This window comes from Herpailurus yagouaroundi, unplaced genomic scaffold (assembly GCF_014898765.1).
Source record: "Herpailurus yagouaroundi ecotype Mexico unplaced genomic scaffold, PumYag 184, whole genome shotgun sequence".
Classification (NCBI taxonomy): domain Eukaryota; kingdom Metazoa; phylum Chordata; class Mammalia; order Carnivora; family Felidae; genus Herpailurus; species Herpailurus yagouaroundi.
Window position 1 is genome coordinate 21,072,422 of NW_024412415.1, and position 22,239 is coordinate 21,094,660.

The 22,239-nt window shown below is 36.9% G+C and overlaps 1 protein-coding gene across 7 annotated transcripts in view; it reads right to left on the reverse strand.

Moving 5' to 3' along the window:
* Window positions 1-309: 309 nt before the first annotated feature.
* Window positions 310-22,239, reverse strand: part of DNAAF4 (dynein axonemal assembly factor 4) — a 69,543-nt gene continuing 47,613 nt past the window's right edge. For 3 of the 7 annotated variants that reach the window (XM_040492753.1, XM_040492756.1, XM_040492757.1), the window contains 3 exons: window positions 12,275-12,428; window positions 10,652-10,757; window positions 6,617-8,400 (listed from right to left, as the gene is read on the reverse strand). In XM_040492753.1, the coding sequence (XP_040348687.1) occupies window positions 8,291-8,400; window positions 10,652-10,757; window positions 12,275-12,428 (370 nt within the window). In that variant the 3' untranslated portion in view covers window positions 6,617-8,290. Of the gene's footprint in view, window positions 359-2,281; window positions 2,482-6,616; window positions 8,401-10,651; window positions 10,758-11,622; window positions 11,692-12,270; window positions 12,429-22,239 lie in introns of those variants that run through there. The other 4 variants (XM_040492755.1, XM_040492754.1, XR_005795832.1 and 1 more) reach the window with 4 other exon arrangements.

The window sequence follows — 22,239 nt, forward strand, 5'->3', positions numbered from 1 at the left end:
TAAAGCAATACATTTTTGGAATATGCTAAAATGTAAGTAAGTAAACAAATACACAAATTTGTAACTTACTTTACAAATAAGTAAACAAACACAAACGAGTTTGTAATTTTTCCAAAAAGAAGGATTTCATTTCAGAAAACAGTTTGAACAACTCATTCTTGTAGAAAATATTTAAACACATTAGGTAAAAAATTCAGAGGGGCCCGTGCGTGGCTAAGTAGGTTAAGCACTGGACTCTTGATTTTGGCTCCAGTCATGGTCTCGTGGTTGTGAGATGAACCCCACATCAGGCTCTGTGCTGAGCAGGAAGCCTGCTTGGGATCCTCTCTCTCCCTCTCTCTCTGCCCCTTCCCTGGCTCTGAAAAAACAAAAACAAAAACTCATATACTTTAGGCAAACTTTCCTACCTTTATATGATTATCAGAATTGTTGACATTTCACTTCCATTTCTTGACTCATCATTACTGCAAATACAGCATGAGCTCTCAGCTTCAAATAATACGAAGTTTATCTTCCCATAGTAATATTTTATCAGTGAGTTTAGGTCTGCCTCTCTTTTAGCTATAAACTAAAAGACTATCAGAAATCTAGTTTACCCCATCAAAAATGTAATAAATATATTTGAACAAATAAGTTGATTGGTTTTTATTATGTATAATAGCTAAAAATTATTGAGTTTACTATTTCTATTATTGTACTGTTTTTTTTTGTTTGTTTGTTTACTGTTAAACAAAAAACATGTTTATTAGGTCACAAAAAGGATAAAACGAAGTATAAATGCTGTCAAAAGTAGTTCCTTAAAGAGACTATTTTAAGATGGCCATATGGGGGCGCCTGGGTGGTTCAGTCGGTTGAGTGCCCGACTTCGGCTCAGGTCACGATCCCACGGTTCGTGAGTTCAAGCCCCGCGTCAGGTTCTGGGCTGATGGCTCAGAGCCTGGAGCCTGCTTCCGATTGTGTCTCCCTCTCTCTCTGCCCCTCCCCCATTCATGCTCTGTCTCTCTCTGTCTCAAAAATAAACATAAAAAAAAAAAAAAAGATGGCCATAGGGTCATCATATGCCTTTAAAACATTTTAGAGGGGCGCCTGGGTGGCGCAGTCGGTTAAGCGTCCGACTTCAGCCAGGTCACGATCTCGCGGTCCGTGAGTTCCAGCCCCGCGTCAGGCTCTAGGCTGATGGCTCAGAGCCTGGAGCCTGTTTCCGATTCTGTGTCTCCCTCTCTCTCTGCCCCTCCCCCGTTCATGCTCTGTCTCTCTCTGTCCCAAAAATAAATAAACGTTGAAAAAAAAAATTAAAAAAAAAAAACATTTTAGAAAAAAAATAAATTAAAAAATAAAACATTTTGGAAAGGGGAATTACATTTCAAAAACTATGGGTAATGACAAAGAGAAGATGCTGGTAATGTGGTCATTATCTGAAGCATAAACCTGGTTTTATTGGAGAGTTAGTTACAGTGAGGTATGCCTTAGGGTTTATAAACAAACCTTACAGGAAAGAGAAAGCCTGTTGTGTACAATTGCATGCATGATGCCATGAAACATTCTATTCAAACTAATTCTCCTTGTTCTGATTCTATGTGTTAAAAAACAGAATTCAACTGAGTGAACTTGAAAAATTTAACTGGCTTTATTTAACAGTCAGGCAGGCAGCATCCCATCTAGCCAGCAGAAAAGTGCTCTGAGAGGCTAAACAAAATGGAAGATGTTTATAGGCAGAAACAGGGTGGGGCAAAGAAGCTATTAACAAAAAAAAAAAAAAAAAACAAAAAAAAAAAAAAAAAAGGGGGGGGGGGGGGGAGGGGGAGGAGGAGGAGAAGAAGAAGAAGGATTGTTTCAGGTTTCAGGCAAGGTCACCTTCCTTTGGGGGAAGCATGGGGTTCTAGCAAGCAATTTACCTCACTAGTGCTGATCAGAAAATTCCAGATTGACTGGTTAAAGTTCAGATTCTTGCAATTATATCCTGATTTGCAGCAATGGGGGCAAGTAACTCCATTTTTATTTTACTTTTTTAATTATTTTTTTTATCATTTTTAAAATTCCAGAATAATTAACATACACTGTTATATTAGTTTCAGGCATACAATATAGTGATTCAACAATTCTACACATATATTCAGTGCTCATCACAATAAGGGTACTCTTAATTCCCTTCACCTATTTCAGCCATTCCCTCCCCTCTGGCAAACACCAGTTCTCTATATTTAAGAGACACTTTTTTTTTTTGTCTCTTTTCCCTTTGTTCATTTGTTTTGTTTCTTAAATTCTACATAGGAATGAATTCATGTGGTATTTGTCTTTCTTATACTGACTTATTTCACTTAGCATTATACCCTCTAGATCCATCCATGTTGTTGCAAATGGCAGAATTTCATTTGTTTTATGGGTAACATTCCATTGTAGATACATACCATACCTTCTTTATCCATTCATCTATCAGTGCATACTTGGGTTGCTTCCACATTCCAGTTAATGTAAATAATGCTGCAATAAACATAGGGGTACATATATCCTTTCAAATTCTTATTTTCATTTTCTTTGGGTAAATAGTAGCAGAATTACTGGGTCATATGGTAATTGTTTTTCATTTTTCAAGTAACCTCCACCCATTTTCCACAGTGGCTGCACCAGTTTGAATTCCCACCAACAGTGCCCAAGGGTTCCTTTTTCTCCATGCCTTGTTACTTCTTGTCTCTGATACTATCCATTCTGACAAGTGTAAGGTGATATCTCATTGTGATTTTGATTTGCATTTCCCTGACAGTGATGTTAAGCATCTTTTCGTGTGTCTTTGGAGTAATGTCTGTTCATATCTTCCACCTATTTTTAATCAGATTGGTTTTTTTGTTTTGTTTTGTTTTGTTTTGTGTTGTGTAAGTTCTTTATATACTTTGGGTATTAACCCCTTATTGAATATATTATTTGCAAATATCTTCTCCAATTTGGTGTCTTTTTGTTTTGTTGATTGTTTCCTTTGCTATTCAAAGCTTTTTATTTTCATGTAGTCCCAATAGTTTATTTTTGCTTTTGCTTCCTTTGCCTTAGGAAACATATCTAGAAAAATGTCAGAGAAATTACTGCCTGTGCTCTCTTCTAGGACTTTAGGTGTCATATTTAGGTCTTTAGTCCATTTTGAGTTTATTATTGTCTATGGTGTAAGAAAATGGTCCAGTTTTCCCAAAACCATTTGTTAAACACTCTTTCTTTTTCCCACTGCATATTCTTGCCTCCCTGGCGTAGCTTTATTAACCATGTAAGTGTGTGTTTATTTCTAGGCTTTCTATTCTGTTCCATTGATCTATATGTCTGTTTTGGTGCCAGTACCATACTGTTTTGATTAATACAACTTTGTAGTATATCTTGAAATCTGGAATTGTGATACCTCCAGTTATGTTCTTCTTTTCCAGATTACTTTGGCTCTTCAGGATCTTTTGTGGTTCCATAAAAATTTTAGGATTTTTTATTCTAGTTCTGTGAAAAATGCTCTTTGTATTTGATTGGGATTGCATTAAATCTGTAGATTGCTTTGGGTAGAATGGACATTCTAACAATATTTGTTCTTCCAATCCATGAGCATAGAATATCTTTCCATTTGTGTCATCTTCAATTTCTTTCATCAATGTTTTATAGTTTTCAGAGTACAAGTCTTTCCCCTCTTTGGTTAGGTTTATCCCTAGGTTTTATTATTTTTGGTGCAATTGTACATGGGATTTTCTTAATTTCTCTTTCTGCTACTTCATTATTAGTGTACAGAAATGCAACAGGTTTCTGTATATTGATTTTGTATCCTGCAGCTTTCCTGATTCATTTCTCAGTTCTGAAGATTTTTGGTGGAGTCTTTAGGGTTTTCTATATATATAGTATCATGTCATCTACAAGTAGTGAAAGTTTTACCTCTCCTTACCAATTCCAATGCCTTTCATTTCTTTTTCTTGTCTAATTGCTGTGGTTAAAACTTCCAGTACTATGTTCAATGAAAATGTTGAGAGTGGAAATCCTGTCTTGTTCCTGCCCTTGGGGGAAAAGCTCTGTTTTTCCTCATTGAGGATGATGTTAGCAGTGAGTTTTTCATAGACAGCCTTTATTATGTGGATGTCTATTCCCTCTAACCCTACTTTGTTGAGGGTTTTTATTATGAATGGATATTGTACCTTGTCAAATGTTTTTCTGCATCTATTAAAATAATATTTTTTGGGGCGCCTGGGTGGCGCAGTCGGTTAAGCGTCCGACTTCAGCTCAGGTCACGATCTCGTGGTCCGTGAGTTTGAGCCCCGCGTCGGGCTCTGGGTTGATGGCTCAGAGCCTGGAGCCTGTTTCCGATTCTGTGTCTCCCTCTCTCTCTGCCCCTCCCCCGTTCATACTCTGTCTCTCTCTGTCTCAAAAATAAATAAACGTTAAAAAAAAAATTTTAAATAATATTTTTTTATCCTTTGTCTTATTTTTTAATGTTTATTTATTTTGAGAGAGTGTGCACACACATGAGCAGGAGAGGGGCAGGGAGAGAGAGAGAGAGAGAGAGAGAGAGAGAGAGAGAGAGAGAATTCCATGCAGGCTCCCCACTCAGCATGGAGCCTGATATGGGGCTTGATCTCACAACCATGAGATCATGACCTGAGCCCAGATCAAGAGTCTTAAGCTTAACTGACTGAGCCACCCAGGCAACCCTATCCTTTTTCTTATTGATGTCATGTATCAAGTTGATTGATTTGTGAACATTCAGCCACCCTTATATCCCAAGAATAAATCCCACTTGATTGTGGTGAATGATTTTTTTAAATGTATTGTTGGATTTGGTTTGCTAATAATTTGTTGAGGATATATGTATCTATGTTCATCAGAGATATTGGCCTATAGTTCTCTCTTTTTTTTGTAGTGACTCTATCTGGTTTTGGTGTCAGGGTAATCCTGGCCTCATAGAAAGCTTTCCTTCCTCTTCCATTTTTTGGAATAGTTTGAAAAGAATAGGTATTAACCCTTCTTTAAATGTTTGGTAGAATTCACTTGTGAAGCCACAAGTGACTCCATTTTGGACCTGTTTCTTTTAACATGTTTACCAAGCAATTTTATGATGTGATTTACTATATACGTCTGTTTATAAGGAAAGGTGAATTGTCATATAACCTATCATCCCCATGCAGATGCTCAATTTCTAATTATGAATTAATAAGTAGGCAGTCTGTTTTGCTGGGTTAATAATTAATAAGTAGGCAGTCTGTTTTTCCCAGGCAGTCTCCTGAGCTGGGTTAATGTGTATCTGATACTCAGAGATGGGTCAGCTATTGATAGGTGTTTGAGAGTGAGACTGAGCCAGATCAGATCAATACGATAATGAAATACTCCTGTATTCAGTCTTTTTGGGAGATCACCTACTAACCCTTTCCCCAGATGGTATGTGCAAAAATCCTTTGTCCTTATTTGCCACATGGATGAGTTCACTGGAAAGTACCTGGCTTGCTGGTGACAAGTGGTCTCTCCTTCACCAAACTCTAAACAGGTTCCTTTAGCCACTTTCCAACTGGGCCTCATCCTTGGGCCTTGTCAAGTTCAGCTGTTAGCAAGAATAATGCTAAGTTGGGTTAGCCAGAATCCCCACCATTAATTTCAATCACTCTCAATATTTGACCAAATTCCTCATCCCTCATCATCCCCAGGTAATGCCCAATCAACCTGGCCTGCCTTCAGCAAGAATCCTGTTAGATTAACATAGCCAGAATCTCCCTACCCCTGATGTTTCCTCTTAGTGATTTTCTATCCACTGACAACTCCAACCCCCACCCCCAACTTGTTCCTTAGCTATTAATCACCACTTGTCCATTGCCCATGCTATGTTATGAAAAGACCCCAATTCTACACGGAGATCTCTTTTCTTATCCTGTAATAGTTCCCAAGTGAAATCTGTTTTTACTGCTCTAACTACTTTCCAGCTCTGGTTTTCTTTGACTCTGGAAAACTGGGCAGGATATGTTTATACAAACATATGTGTTTACTTTCTACTTAACTATGAGATAGCACCTATCTATTAGGAATAATATTTTCACTTCTGTCAGTAAAGAGCTAAAATGCATTAAAAAAAATTATACCAAACCTGGTCTGGGACAAACCACTTTTGCTTAATGTAATTCACAAACCTCTTTCTGGGAAGAAAGAGATGAACTTTCCTCATAAAATGCTTAAGCACTTTAATGACATAAAAACAGGTTTAATCAAACTAGTTACCCATCCACCCTGACTCTCAAGTGACTATCAAAGGGCAAGTGAGTGGTATATTAAAATATTTTTTTAATTAAGTCTAACAATAACTATTTTCTATTCCTGTAAAGCATCCACTGCAAAAATGGGCTAAGTCTGATCTTTCCTTTGTAATCAATATTTTGATATAGTTTTGATATTTCTTCATAGCCAAATTTGTCAAAAAATCATCTTTAATTAACATGTATACTATGTATTTATGTGTATGGTAATCACATAGTAGTGGGAGATTAAAGATCCCTTCAGATGATTAAAGATCCCTTCAGTTTACATTTCTGTAACAGCCACATTTAGTTTGTTATCCATTTGGTATCTTGAAATTAATTTCAATTAAATAATTGACATTATGAAAAAAATCAAAGGACTACTATTAGAATTTTTTTATCTTTTATTCACAGGCCTTAATTAGCACTATTATTTGGGAGGTATGTTTTTATCATAAAAGAGATGGGAATGTTGTATCAATATTTCAACTCTGTCACTACTTCAATCTAAGACAAAAGTCCCTTGTAAACCATAGGAGATTGCTCAAAAGAGGTCAAGTATTTCGTAAATACAAATTCTACTGTTGCATTTAAACCAAGACTTTACTTAGAGGATAGGGTAAAAAATATTCACACATAACTAGTTAAGACTATCTCTTCTTCTATTCCTCCAAGGATAGATCTTTTGCCCTTAGGGCAGCTATTGGGCCCAGTCTTTTCGAGAGGGCAGGGGGAGAGGGGGAGAGGATGGTAATAGGAAGAGCCTGAAGCAGCACTAGGTTGGTTAAATATTTTGAACATCAAACTGGTATTTGACACACATGAAGACCCATCTTCATTTTGGTAACACTTATTTTTTAAAAATAAATTGACAAACCAGTGTTGATTATAAGCAAAAGCAATCCTTATTAGAAGCAAGTCTTTTAGAAGGTCTAATAACTGGACAAGGCTGCTATGTAAGTTATCAAAAGTTGCTTTATAAAAGTCTCAAGGTTGCTGAACTAACCTTATCTGTTCCCATTCAAAAAAAATATTGAGTTAAAAAAAAAAAAAAAAGAATGAAGCTGTCTTATGGTCCATTTGAATGATATCAGATGACCAAATGCTATAAAAACTTACTCCTAAAAAATTGTTTGATTTTTCTAAAAATCCTCTAAATATAAACAGACAATTGTGATAACTACTATGTGCAAAAGGGAAGCTATACTGTTTTTGCTTAATGCTTGCATCATCACAGTGATACAACACAAGTGGTGGTGCAATCAAATGCCAGTATCATACATAATATTCTGTGTTAACATTTCACCCTTTGCTGTCTTTTTTTCTTTTTCCTATTGTACTTGAAGGTACTAGAAAACTTACCTTCATCAGATAGTATGAAATATGATCAAGGCTTTGGGGAACACTGCCTGTACCTGAAGTTGAAAACAAGGTTTCCCAAACAGTTGTTTTGCTAGATTGAACTGGTCTAACCTCCCACACAGGTGGTGGAGAAGTATGAAAGGGAAAAAAAAGGTTCTGTGCATTGAAAATTAAGTGAACATCAGTATTGATTATACCAAGGTCAATCATTCAGACAACTAAGTAGTATATATAATTAAAAAAAATATTTTTAAGGTGGTCTTTTATTTTCAAATTTTACCTTGTCAAAAATGAATCCATGTCTTAATACTCATCACACCGACAAATATTTGGTTAGTTTTAAGGGTAAGTTGAATTCAGTAACAACAACAACAATATATATATACATATATACATATGTATGTATATGTAGGTACATATATATGTATATGTATATATAATTAATCTGTGTATTGAAGAAGAATTAAATCATTCTTGTTTTGATTTACTTATTCAGAAACCATTCAAGTCACACATTTAATTTTCCATAGATTTGTAATATATACATCTATAGATTTTGCCCTCTACAGAACTAGAGAACTAAAGAGAAAGTGATTCTGCACAATCAGCCATATTTACAAATATTCCTAATGTCTCCAGTTATTTTTTTAAAAACTTCAAACAATATCTAGTACAATACCTAGTTGCTTCAGCAGTCATTAAGATTTTAGTTCTGTTCCTTGAATTATATTCCGAATCTTCTCAGCATCATTTTGCACAATTTCATTGGACGGGTCAATTTTAAGTGCAGCTTCATAATCCTGTAAGCCTATATTTATATAGCAGTGATAGTCAATAAAATCAGTATTTTATACATACTTGTGTTATCTAGACAATTTTTTTTTTTTTTTTACTAAAAATAACCAATAAGAACATGGTTCAGGACAAGTACCAGGTTTTCAATTAGATTCTCATTTTCATATATGCATCTCTATGTAGTATTTCTAAAATACTGCAGAAATTTTTCAGTAATTTCAGAAGTAATTATACTCACTTCACTCAGGATTTTGTAAGAAGCAGTTTTTTTAGGGTTTTTAAAAATTCATTTAAGTAATCTCAACACCCAATGTGGGGCCAAGATCAAGAGTCACATGCTCTTCCAACTGAGCAAGCAGGCACCTCAGAAACAGTTATTTTAAATTCAAGTACAAATAAGCTAACAGCTTAAACTCATTAAAGCATGAACAGACTCATTTTTGAAAAATGCCATCTTATTTAGAAATTCTAGATTAGGAGAGCCTGGGTGGCTCAGTCGGTAAAATGTCCAATTTCAGCTCAAGTTTTGTAGTTTGTGAGTTCAAGGCCTGCGTTGGGCTCTGTGCTGAAAGCTCAGAGCCTCGAGCCTGTTTCAGATTCTGTGTCTCCCTCTCTTTCTGCACCTCCCCTGCTCCTGCTCAGTGTGTTTCTCTCTCAAAAATAAATAAACATTAAAAAAATTTTTTTTGATTCTAGATTAAAAAAATAATTTTGGTAGACTCAATCCATACTTTATATAATCCATAGATTATTGTTTATGTTTTTTTCTATAGCTATCATACCTACAGAATTCTTTTGAGGAAATTTGGCTTAAAAGGAAAGCATTGTGGGCGGGTTGTTACATATATACACAAATGAGTCTAAATCTTCACCAAAATAAGCAGTGGGAAAATTTCTTTGAGAATAAGGAAACTTGAGTTCTAAGTGCTACTGATTTGCCATGCCACTTGAGGTATAGCACTTAACTTCTCCAAGCCTCCATTTTCTCATCTTTAAAATGAAGAGTACTTTTAGCTCAGAAAGTCTATAGTGCTATCATTTCTAAAGAATGCTTTAAAATCTTTCATTCCTGCATTCAAAGCTGGACGAGACACTTAAAAAACAAAAACAAAAACAGGGCATATAAATCTCATATGGGTGCTTTGGTTGGAAAAAACTCTGGGGTACCTGGGTGGTTCAGTCAGTTGGACACAGGACTCTTGATTTCACCTTAAGTCATGAGATCGAGCCCTGCATCAGGCTCTGCAATGCACGTGGAGCTGCTTAGAATTCTCTCTTGTGCACACATGTGAGCTCTCTCTCAATAAATTTAAAAAAATTTTTTAAATTTAAAAAACGAAAAAATTAGAAATCTAAAAATGTCAGAAACAAATTTAAAAACAAAGTCAGAAATAATAAAACCATATAGACTAGCCCCTTCCCTGGTAAGGCATCATCAAGGAGTATACCTTTAGGCCTTGAATAAAGGAAAGCTGAATGGTCCTCTGGGTACAGAAGTATGGGAAGAAGAACATTAACGGTAAGACACTGACTACTAAAAATTTTTGCCTTTGGAGCAAAATGAGTAACTGCAAACCAGTCCCCAAACACATTAAAAACGAAAAACAATAAAAAATCAGTGTTATGGCTTCTATCCACCAGGCTGAATTACAAACCTTAGCACAGTCCCACAAATATAAGCAATGATCATATATGGTAGTACATCAGTTATTTCTGAGCGTGTGTGTGTGTGTGTGTGTGTGTGTGTGTGACCAAAGCAGTTCATTTTAAATTTCCATCATATCTTAACTGACTCATTTAAAAAAAAAATTTTTTTTTAACGTTTTTTTTATTTTTGAGACAGGGAGAGACAGAGCATGAACAGGGGAGGGTCAGAGAGAGGGAGACACAGAATCTGAAACAGGCTCCAGGCTCTGAGCTGTCAGCACAGAGCCCGACGCAGGGCTCGAACTCACGGAACCAACTGAGCCACCCAGGCACCCCTTAACTGACTCATTTATAACCTTTATCACACATCTTTCTATATAAAAGTAGTCTGATGCTACAGCATTTTCTGAGACCTAAACCGGTTGTTCACTCCCTTCTACAACAATAAATTTTTTAAGTATTTCAAAATCATTTTTGTCAGATAAGTTGCAAAGAATACATTAAATGCTAAAAATATAAGACAGTGGAGTCCTAAAAAGTTATGATCTTAAATAATCCCATTGATACTTTTTTCAGAGTATAATTTGTAACTTAAAACATTTCTATCAATTTCTTACCTTCTACATACAATTCTAGTTGACAGAATGCTGTTCCACGTCGTATATGTGCCTTCATTCTTCCATTAGCATTGTCTGCAACAGGTGGTGTCAGTAATTCTAGTGCCTTACAGGATAAAATGAGGGAAAGAATTTCCTAATTTAAACTTGAGCAAAAACATGGTAAAAATATTAACTTTGAAACAAGCCTCATGTCTTCACCCACCAAAATTTTGGGCTTAACTGATATAGAAATGTATCAAATACTTATATTTGGGTTGAACAATTTAAAGAATTGTTCAATTGTTCCTATACAAGATTCATACCCTCTCTCCCAAAGTCATCTCTGGTTTATCATTTGAAACCTCTACATTTTTACCTTTATAAAAAATTTTTTTTTCAACGTTTATTTATTTTTGGGACAGAGAGAGACAGAGCATGAACAGGGGAGGGGCAGAGAGAGGGAGACATAGAATCGGAAACAGGCTCCAGGCTCTGAGCCATCAGCCCAGAGCCTGACGCGGGGCTCAAACTCACGGACCGCGAGATCGTGACCTGGCTGAAGCCGGACGCTTAACCGACTGCGCCACCCAGGCGCCCCCATTTTTACCTTTATTAACAGGAATGATTAAAGAGTATTGGAGATCTTTTATAAAAATTCAAATTGGGCATTTCAGTTCATTCAATCATTCAATAAATATTTGTGGCGAGAATTGTGCTAATAAAAGGAAAACTGGATCCTAAGAATATTGCCAGATCTTTTAGTAGCTTAATAAGATCAAAGTATGAGGATCTGGTTATTTCTTCCATATTTTCAATCTCAAGGGGCAACCTAAGAGATTTTGCATGTGATTTTCCCTGTAGACAGGTTACTTGGATATGGAAAAAAAGAGAAAAAAACTAGTTTATTAGTAATGACATGATATTAGTAATGAAATTAGGATATACTAAGTTACTCTGAAAATCGGGAAATTACTAGGGAGCTATCCTACCGTGCAAGTGGTAGTGATAACAAGGGAATACCAAGTTTTCTTCCTTCAACCTTGCAATAAGTCTGCAAACTTTAATAAGAAAAAGGGTAAGCACAACTGACAAACATTTACTAATTTCCTTGTGAATTTCAAAGGATACATCAAGGAAATATAGGAGCAATTGATAGGGGATTTCTTTTTTTTTTTTTTTCGTTTTTTATTTATTTTTGGGACAGAGAGAGACAGAGCATGAACGGGGGAGGGGCAGAGAGAGAGGGAGACCTAGAATCGGAAACAGGCTCCAGGCTCCGAGCCATCAGCCCAGAGCTTGACGCGGGGCTCGAACTCACGGACCGCGAGATCGTGACCTGGCTGAAGTCGGACGCTTAACCGACTGCGCCACCCAGGCGCCCCTGATAGGGGATTTCTAATGAAACTTGAAATCTCAAAAAAAAAACCAGTTTCTTATCTATTCAAACACAGAAAAATCTTTCAATAAAAAAAAAAAAAAAAAAAAAAAAAGCCCAACAAGATGACTCTTATAATCCTTGCATCTCAACTACATAAATTTAAAAGAAAACACATGAAGGGTATCATTTAAACCAATAAATAAGGATAACAATTTTAAACAACATACACACACACACACACACACACACACACACACACATACCTTAGAAGAATCTTCGATGGCCTTGTGTAAGTTTTTTAGTTTTAGGTGGCAAGCAGCCCGATTCAAATACAATAGTGGAATCTTGTTATTTAGTCTTATGGCTAAGTTATATGCATTAATAGCTGCCAAATAGTTTTCTGTTGCAAACAATTTGCTAATGAGACAAAAAAAAAAAAAAAGGAAAACAATATAACATTGAAATAGGAACACAGAAATACTATCTAGTAACATCTGGCAGAGGAGATGGTTTACCTCCTTTTCTATTCCCTATACAATGGTTTGTAGGCTACACTGCCCCCTACTTTCCTCCACATGTATCAACATATATTCTGAATGGGACTGACCTCACCCCCACCTCCAAAGGTAGCTATGGTAGTTTAAGCCCTAAGCATATTTCTATCCTCTTGGCTACAATGACTGACTTGGGGATAAGCTTGTGACCTAAACTGGTCTATTCAGAATGAAGCCTGTGACTTTGTTTCCAATGTTGGAGAATGAAAAGTTGGGAAAACTCCTCTTGCTGGATACAAATGAAGAAAGCATACAGCCCTAACTGTGGTGACCATTTTTAACACGATGGAAAGAGCCAGCACTAGAATGAAGCTGATACCAGAGAATTATGAAAAGAATAAAAAGGCAGACAGAAGCAGAGTCCTTAGTGATACAATTAAGCTGCTGCATCAAGCTTTACCTGAAATATAACATACCTTTAGCTTTTTAGTTACATAGCCAATAAATTCCTTTTAACAGAGTTTAAAATTGTTTTAAAATTTTTTTTTATTACTTGCAAACAAAAGCATCTAATAGACAGTTTAAATCTTCCAAAATTCTCTTCAAACAGATGTACATAATTAAGGGTTTTATTTAAAATGTAAAGTGGTTTTTATTTTTCATGTACAATTCCTAGAATTTTGGAAAATGCACAAACAAGGGAAAAAATAAAATACCAAATATAAAACTGCTATATAAAGAACACTTTGTATTTATTTCCAGTTGGCTGTACTGCATACTGTACCGTTCTAGAACTTGATGACATCAAAGTAAAAGCACCCAGTAAACCATTAGTACAAGGTAAAAACAACACTACTGTGACATCTAACGTAATCCTGATTCAAGTTTAAAATAACTTGCACAAACTAGAAAAGCTAATTCTCTGGTAAAAGTTTATGTTTCTGAAATGCCTCATATCAGCTAGGACGTTTCGGAATGCAAGTAACAGGATCCCAACTCAAACTGGCTTAAACAAGGAAGTAAATGATCTCACATTTAAAAAGTCCAGAGAGGGAAGCCAGGGTGGCTCAATCAGTTAAGCCTTAGACTTTTGATTTCAGCTCAGGGCATAATCTCACGGTTTGTGAATTCGAGCCCCACGTAGTGCTCTGTGCTCACACGGCAGAGCCTGCTTGGGATTCGTTCTCTTCCCCCTTTCTCTCCCCACTTCCCTGCTTGTTCTCTATCACAATAAATACGTTTAAAAAATTAAAAAGAAAACAAACAAAAAAACAAAACAGAAAAACAACTCCAGAGGGAAAGGCTCCATGCCCAATGAAATCAGCAACTTGAACATATTATCAAGGCCTAAGGTTCCTTACACTTCTCCATTAGACTATACTCACAAGCTACTTCATCCTAGGGCTGGTTTTTCTCATATATAAGACGACTGCATAGCTTAAGGTGCCACATTCAAAGCACGATATTCATTAGAATAAAATGGGACGGTATCTTCTGGTATATGCTCCTTGAGAGCAAAAAAAAACTTTTCCAGAAATCTCCTGGTTCACCTCCTTTCCCATCTCATTAACCAAAAGTACCCACCTGAAAAAAATATTAAGCCTTGGGGTACCTGGGTGGCTCAGTTGGTTAAGTGTCTGACTCTTGGTTTCTGCTTAGGTCACCATGATCTCACAATTCCATATCAAGTCCTGTATCAGTTCCACATTGAAAGGGATCCTGCTTGGGATTCTCTCTCTTCTCTCTTCCTTTCCCTCCCCCACCTCAGGCTCTTTCTCAAAATAAAACTTTAAAAAAATATATATTTTGTCTTAATAAAACCACCAGTCACTCCCTCTCTTCCTCAATCTATCTCCCCATCTGTCTCTCTCTCTCCCCACTTTTACACCTCAGTACTACATATTGCTGTTTGGGAGCATTTAAGAAAATTCAACAATATGATAATCTTTTCATATTAAGAAAATTGGAGATACACTATTTTTAAAGATTTTTTTTTTTAAGCAAAGTATTCTCTAATTTCTGCCAGGATTTCTGAAACCAGTCTCCTCCTAATGATGGACATTTAGGGTTTTCGTTTCCTAATACTCTGCTTTTATAAACATTATAATAAAACATAGATCTAAAAACAAAACAACAACACAAGCAAATAAACCCACCAGCAGTGCAGTGAAAACCCTGATTTGTTGAAGTCAATCAGAATTTATCTCAGGACTTGGTCACATGGGTAATACAGTCTACACTCCTAACCAAAATAAGGTCTCAGCCAATAAGAATAAAGAGAGGGCATACATTTTGGCTGGATAACCTATAGTGTCTACTACAAGCTCCCCCTCCCCTTTTTAATTATGGCACAATATACATAACATAAAATGTACCATTTTTAACCATTTTTAAATGTATAGTTTAGTGGCATTAAGTACATTCACATTGTTGTGCAATCATCATCAACGTCCAACTCTAGAAGTTTTTCATCTTCCAAAACTGAAACTCTGTACTCATTAAACATTAACACCCCATTACCTCCTACCTTTGACGACCACCGTTCTATTTTCTGTCCTATGAATTTGACTGCTGTAGGTACCTCATATAAGTGCAATTATACAGTCTTTTTCCTTTTGTAACTGACTTGTTTTAATTAGCGTAATGTCTTCAAGTTTCATCCATGTTGTAACGTATAACAAGAGTTTCTTCCCTTTAAGGCTATTGAGAATACACCATTCACAAAAATAAACTCAAAGTGGATAAAGGACCTGAATGTGAGACAGGAAACCATCAAAACCCTAGAGGAGAAAGCAGGAAAAAAACCTCTCTGACCTCAGCCACAGCTATTTCCTACTTGACACATCCCCAAAGGCAAGGGAATTAAAAGCAAAAATGAACTATTGGGACCTCATGAAGATAAAAAGCTTCTGCACTGCAAAGGAAACAATCAACAAAACTAAAAGGCAACCAACAGAATGGGAAACGATATTTGCAAACGACGTATCAGACAAAGGGCTAGTATCCAAAATCTATAAAGAGCTCACCAAACTCCACACCCGAAAAACAAATAATCCAGCGAAGAAATGTGCAGAAAACACAAATAGAACTTCTCTAAAGAAGACATCCAGATGTCCCACAGGCACATGAAAAGATGCTCAACGTTGCTCCTCATCAGGGAAATACAAATCAAAACCACACTCAGACACCACCTCATGCCAGTCAGAGTGGCTAAAATGAGCAAGTCAGGAGACTATGGATGCTGGTGAGGATGTGGAGAAACGGGAACCCTCTTGCACTGTTGGTGGGAATGCAAACTGGTGCAACCGCTCTGGAAAACAGTGTGGAGGTTCCTCAAAAAATTAAAAATAGATCTACCCTATGACCCAGCAATAGCACTGCTAGGAATTTACCCAAGGGATACAGGAGTGCTGATGCATAGGGGCACTTGTATCCCAATGTTTATAGCAGCACTCTCAACAATAGCCAAATTATGGAAAGAGCCTAAATGTCCATCAACTGATGAATGGGTAAAGAAGTTGTGGTTTATATATACAATGGAATACTACGTGGCAATGAGAAAAAATGAAATATGGCCTTTTGTAGCAATGTGGATGGAACTGGAGAGTGTTATGCTAAGTGAAATAAGTCATGCAGAGAAACAGAGATACCATATGTTTTCACTCTTTTGTGGATCCTGAGAAACTAAACAGAAGACCATGGGGGAGGGGAAGGAAAAAAAAAAAGGTTAGAGAGGGAGGGAGGCAAAACATAAGAGACTCTAAAAAACTGAGAACAAACTGAGGCTTGAGGGGGGGTGGGAGGGAGAGGATGGTGGGTGGGAGGGAGAGGAAGGTGGGTGATTGGCATTGAGGAGGGCACCTGTTGGGATGAGCACTGGGTGTTGTATGGAAACCAATTTGACAATAAATTTCATATTAAAAAAAAAAGAATATTCTGTTGTATGGATATACCACATTTTGTTTACCAAAATATCCATCAATGAGCACTTGGTTTGCTTCTGCCTTCTGGCTATTGTGAATAATGCTACTATGAACATGAGTGTACAAATATCTGTTTGTTTCCCTGCTTTCAAATCCTTTCTGTATATACCTTAAAGTGAAATTGCCGGATCATATGGTAATACTATTTTTAATTTTTTGAGGAAGATCCATACTGTGTACAATTTATATTCCCACCAACAATGTTCAAGGTTTCTAATTTCTCCACATCCTCACAAACACTTGTTATTTTCTGGGTTATTTTGTTATTTTGATAATACCCAGTGTAATCTATGTAAATTAGTATCCCACTGTGACTCTGATTTGCATTTTCTAAATAATTAGTGACATTCAGCATCTTTTCATGCACTTTTGTCTTTGGAAATCCTCTTTGGAGAAAAGTCTATTCAAGTTCTTTGCCTAATATATATATATATATATATATAGAGAGAGAGAGAGAGAGAGAGAGAGAGAGATATAGATAGATAGATAGATATAGATAGATATATAGATAGATATATAGATATAGATATAGATATGATAAATATATAAATATTCATATATTTATCATTTATATATATATATTTATTTTCTTTGCCTACTTTTTAAAAGATTGTTTTGTTTTTAAACTGTTGAGTTGCAGAAATTCTTTAAATATATTCTGGATATTAACCCTTTATCAGATACATGATTTGCAAATACTGTCTCCATTCCATGGGCTGTCTTTTCATTCTGTTAATGGTGCCCGTCATGTGCAAGTTTTTAATTTTGATGCATTTCCACTTACTTGCCTTTTGTTGTCTGTGCTTTTGATGTCACATCCAAGAAATATTGCCAAATCCAATGTCATAAAGTACTCTGTGTTTTAGTCTAAGAAATTCATTGTTTTAGCTCTTCTGTTTAGATCTTTTATCTCTTTTGAGTTAATTTTTGTATAAGGTGTTAGGTAAGGGCCCAACTTCATTCTTTTGCATATGAATTTCCAATTTTCCCACCACCATGTGTTGAAAAGACTGTCCTTTCTCCACTGAATAACTATTGAAAATCATTTGATCATAGAGGGGAGAGCTATTTCTGGACTATCTATTCCATTGGTCTGTATAACTACAAATCTTATATTAACCTATACATTTGAAGAACAATTCCATTTTTCATCTTTAACATAAGTTTATAGTTTTATAATATAAAAGTTCTTTCAGAAAAATTTTTCCATGTTTGAAGGGAAGAAGAGTTTAAAATGAAAATTATTGGGGCACCTGGGTGGCGCAGTCGGTTGAGCGTCCGACTTCAGCCAGGTCACGATCTCGCGGTCCGTGAGTTCGAGCCCCGCATCGGGCTCTGGGCTGATGGCTCGGAGCCTGGAGCCTGTTTCCGATTCTAGGTCTCCCTCTCTCTCTGCCCCTCCCCCGTTCATGCTCTCTCTCTCTCTGTCCCAAAAATAAATAAAAAACGTTGAAAAAAAAATTTTTTTTAATGAAAATTATTTTTAAACTATTTTTAACATTTATTTTTGAGAGACAGAGAAAGAGCATGAGCAGGGGAGAGGAAGAGAGAGGGAGACACAGAATCTAAAGCAGGCTCCAGGCTCTGAGCTGTCAGCACAGAGCCTGATGTGGGGCTTGAAACCACGAACCCTGAGATCATGACCTGAGCTGAAGTCGGACGCTGAACTGACAGAACCACCCCAGCACCCCTACAATGAGTGTTATTAAAAGAACCATTGTAGGAGGCATAATAGCAAGAAATATAAAGTATTAAAATATTTTTAAAGTTTACATATACATATTAAAATATAAATCCAAATGAACATTACTTTTTTTTAACTTTAATGTCACTACAAAAATCCAAAAATCTGCCGTATGGCTTTCAGAATGATTTTGAACTTGGAAACAGCCAAATTTCAAAAGGAAAGGGAAAAAATTAAACCTGTATCCAAAGGGCAGTAACCTTTGAGCAATTTAAGCAGAGAAGTTAATAACCATGAAGTCTTCATTGATGCTCGAAATAAGGCAATGCCAGTGAAAAGAATTATGCAAAAGTACTCATTAATTCAACACATACCGAGTGCTTATTATACTGAATGTATAGTGAGAATAAAAGAGACATGAACAATTGCAAACAATCCTGTCATTTTTATTGTTTTATTATTATTATTTTTAAATTTTTTTTTTAATGTTTTTATTTATTTTTGAGACAGAGAGAGACAGAGCATGAGCAGGGGAGAGGCGGAGAAAGAGAGGGAGACACAGAATCTGAAGCAGGTTCCAGGCTCCGAGCTGTCAGCACAGAGCCTGACGCGGGGCTCGAACTCATGGAGTGTGAGATCATGACCTGAGCCGAAGTCGGACGCTCAACTGACTGAGCCACCCAGATGCCCCAAATCCTGTCATTTTTAATGTTTATTTATTTTTGAGAGACAGAGAGACAGAGTGAGGGGGGAAGGGGCAGAGAGAGAAGGAGACAGAATTTGAAGCAGGTTCCAGGTTCTGGGCTGTCAGCACAGAGCCCAACATGGGGCTTGAACCCACGAAGTGTGAGATCATGACCTAAGCCAAAGTTGATGCTTAACCGACTGAGCCACCCAGAAGCTCCAACAATCCTGTCATTTTTATGATGACTGACGGGTATGCCTTTGTAAAGAAAGAAACATTCTGATTAGCAATAGCCAAAAGGGCCCAAGATTTTGTACAAGACTGGGAGAAGCAACCAGAGGCAGGAATGATAAGAAAGAAGTGATGTAGAGAGAAGTAAAGAAAAGGGCAGAAGAGAGCTAGGAGAAATCAGAAGTAGTGGGGCTTAGCAACAGCAATAGGGCCAGGAGCAACACATATTCCAACAGAAGACAGAACAGCTCTGTTTTGTGGGCAATAGGAACTGTAACAGCCACCTGCCCCTGAACAGACTTCAAAAATTGTTGTCTCTTTCAGCATCTTATCTTTCAGCATAGAAAACATTCTTGGGTATCTCTAGAGCTTCTAAAGCTGAGTATCAGTATGCCTTTGTGAAGGCACATCAACCACTACAATTTAGCACTCAGGATGGAAAACAGGAAAAAGAAACTACATACTAAACAAAATGACAAGTTAGGCCATAACAGGTAGTGTATTGTAATAGAATCTTACGGGCTATAAAATGCATACAAACAAGCAAGTGAACAAAATGATAATTACATCAAAGAAGTCATCTTAGAATAAATATGGATTCTAAACTTCTATAAGTCAGGCAAAAGGTAGAAGTATAAGAAAACCGTCTTATCTCTAGAAACATAGTTTTTAAAATGCAGAAGAGGGGTGCCTGGGTGCCTCAGTTGGTTAAGCATCCAACTTCAGCTTAGGTCATGATCTCAGTTTGTGGGTTCAAGCACCTATGTTGGGCTCTGTGCTGACAGCTCAGAGCCTGGAGCCTGCTTCAGATTCTGTGTCTCCCTCTTCCCAGCTCCCACTCTCTCTTTCTCTCTTTCAAAAATAAATAAACATTAAAAAAATTGTTTTAATAAATAAAACGCAGGAGAGCAAGGCATATTTGGCAGATCTGTCCTGAAAGTAGGCAGGTGCAAAGGACTGTTGGAAGATGACTCTTCATGGGAATTTTATGTTCGTGCATATCTTATGTCAGATGCACAGACAGCTTTTATTTGGGACAATCTTTTCAAAGATGTGCATATAGAACATAGCCTTGGAAAATATAGTGTCTCCCTCTGGGGCAAAGAGCAGATTTATCTGCTGTTCAGTATGAAAAAAAGATAGTATCTCCTTGTGGGTCAAAGGCTGGACATATTTGCTTATAATCCTCTCATGAAAAATTATGTTCTTTAAGCATGGTGTTCTCAGCTGTGGTTCAAACCTAGGCCTGCCTATGCATTGGCCTTGTGGGACTTGAGGCGCAAAGGGAACCAATATGAAGGTCACACTGATTGCTGTGCCTTGAATAACATTCCTTTGTCTCTGACCCATGAGTCTCATGTCTTCTCCTGGTATCCATGAAACTGTGGTAGGCTAAACCTTCACAGTTCTTGCTGGGGCATGGACCCAAACCTAAGTATGTGGAAGAAACTCAGTTTGGCAAGTAGAATTATATACTGTGTTGGGAGAAGATGGTCAATAATCAGCGTCAAAAAGTCCAACATGAAGTAAAAGACATCCAGCAAGGCAGATCGAATCCAGACACAGAACATATGCAAACAATAAGGATACGGAAATACAGACTGGCAGACTAGGTTAGTCTGTTAACAGATAGTGGGCTCCTACAAACAAAGTTGGGGCTCAGAGTAGAATTAGCCCGGTGGCAAAAGGGAAAGCAAAAGCAAAGGACATCCTCAATCTTAAAAGGAATGGGGTACTAGGCAGGCGACAAAATCTGACATGACACTTAGGCCAAGAGAATTAAAAGAAAATTCAGACCCAAGAACCAGGGTAGACAATGATTTTATGTAATAATAGCAATACAATGCTGGATTGTAGCATAACATATCCTTGATTCCCTCCTATCTAACATTGGACTTGGCTGTAGAGAGTGAGGTATGCAGATGGGATTCAAGTGGCCCTAGCGTGGGGAAAGAAGGTATGTAAGCCTAAAGTTAAGACAGGGTCCAAAAGAACTTACACTAAAAGTCAAGCACAGAGTAATGTCCTTGAGACAGAACAATGGTCCATTTACAGTCCATTTACTTCATGTGATTACAAGTGTCTAGAAGGACAGCTATTAAATTTATTTACAGATTCTGAGTCATGTAAGGCTGTTAAATAACATCATACATACCATGCATATACCTATATTAGAGCATCTAGACTCTGTTTTATGAGATGTTCTCAGTGAAAAGCTATCTGGTACATAACGTTAATTGGAAAAGGTAAAATGCTTTCATGAGCAAGTAAAATTACCTAAGCTTATGTATTTTCCCAAAAGGTAGAGATTTGGCATTTAAAACTAAGATACAGTAGTGGGAAGCTAGGCAAAAAACATGAAAACAATCTGTGGCTTTTTCTAAGAAAAAGCTATTGGTTTTTGAAAGGCTTGTCCACCTCTACCCTTTTGTGAAGCAAGTGTCCCATGAGTTTTAGCACAGTAAGAACAGTTTTGTCCTGTGTAAACATAGAAGGCTATCATGAAACAAAGCCTCTGGAGATGAAGGTATTTCATCCTTTGGCTTAAAGTCAACTAACCGCTTCTGAATCAGTTCTATTATGTCTATTTCTATCTTTTGTATTGCATTACATTGCTAGTGAGGATATTCTTCTAACAAGTCTTACCTTTCCTTTTATCTATTTGTACTTGGCATTTTGATTAACTGTACTTTGTTTCTCTGGGTGTTATTAGCTACTAAGTTTTCTTCCATCTCTCCTCATTCTCGGCTCTCTTCCTCTCCTCTTGTTTTGCTTCTCTTTCTTTTCCTACCTAATTGGAGGTAGTAAGGCAAAGTGGTACAAAAACAAGAGACTAAAAGTAATTATAATCTACCAGTCATGCCCAACTGCTGCAAAGTATACTTTTGCACTAGGTTGCTGCCAATTTGTTGCTTTTGCCAGCAATTTTATTTCAATATTTTACTTTAAAAAATTTTTTGAAACATTTTAATTTTATTTTTTGAGAGACAGAGAGAGAGAAGAGCACAAGCAGGGGATGGGCAGAGACAGAGGGAGACACAGCAGGTTCCAGGCTCTGAGCTATCAGCACAGAGCCTGACACGGGGCTCAAACCTAAAATGCAAGATCATGACCTGAGCCGAAGTTGGACGCTCAACCAACTGAGCCCCCC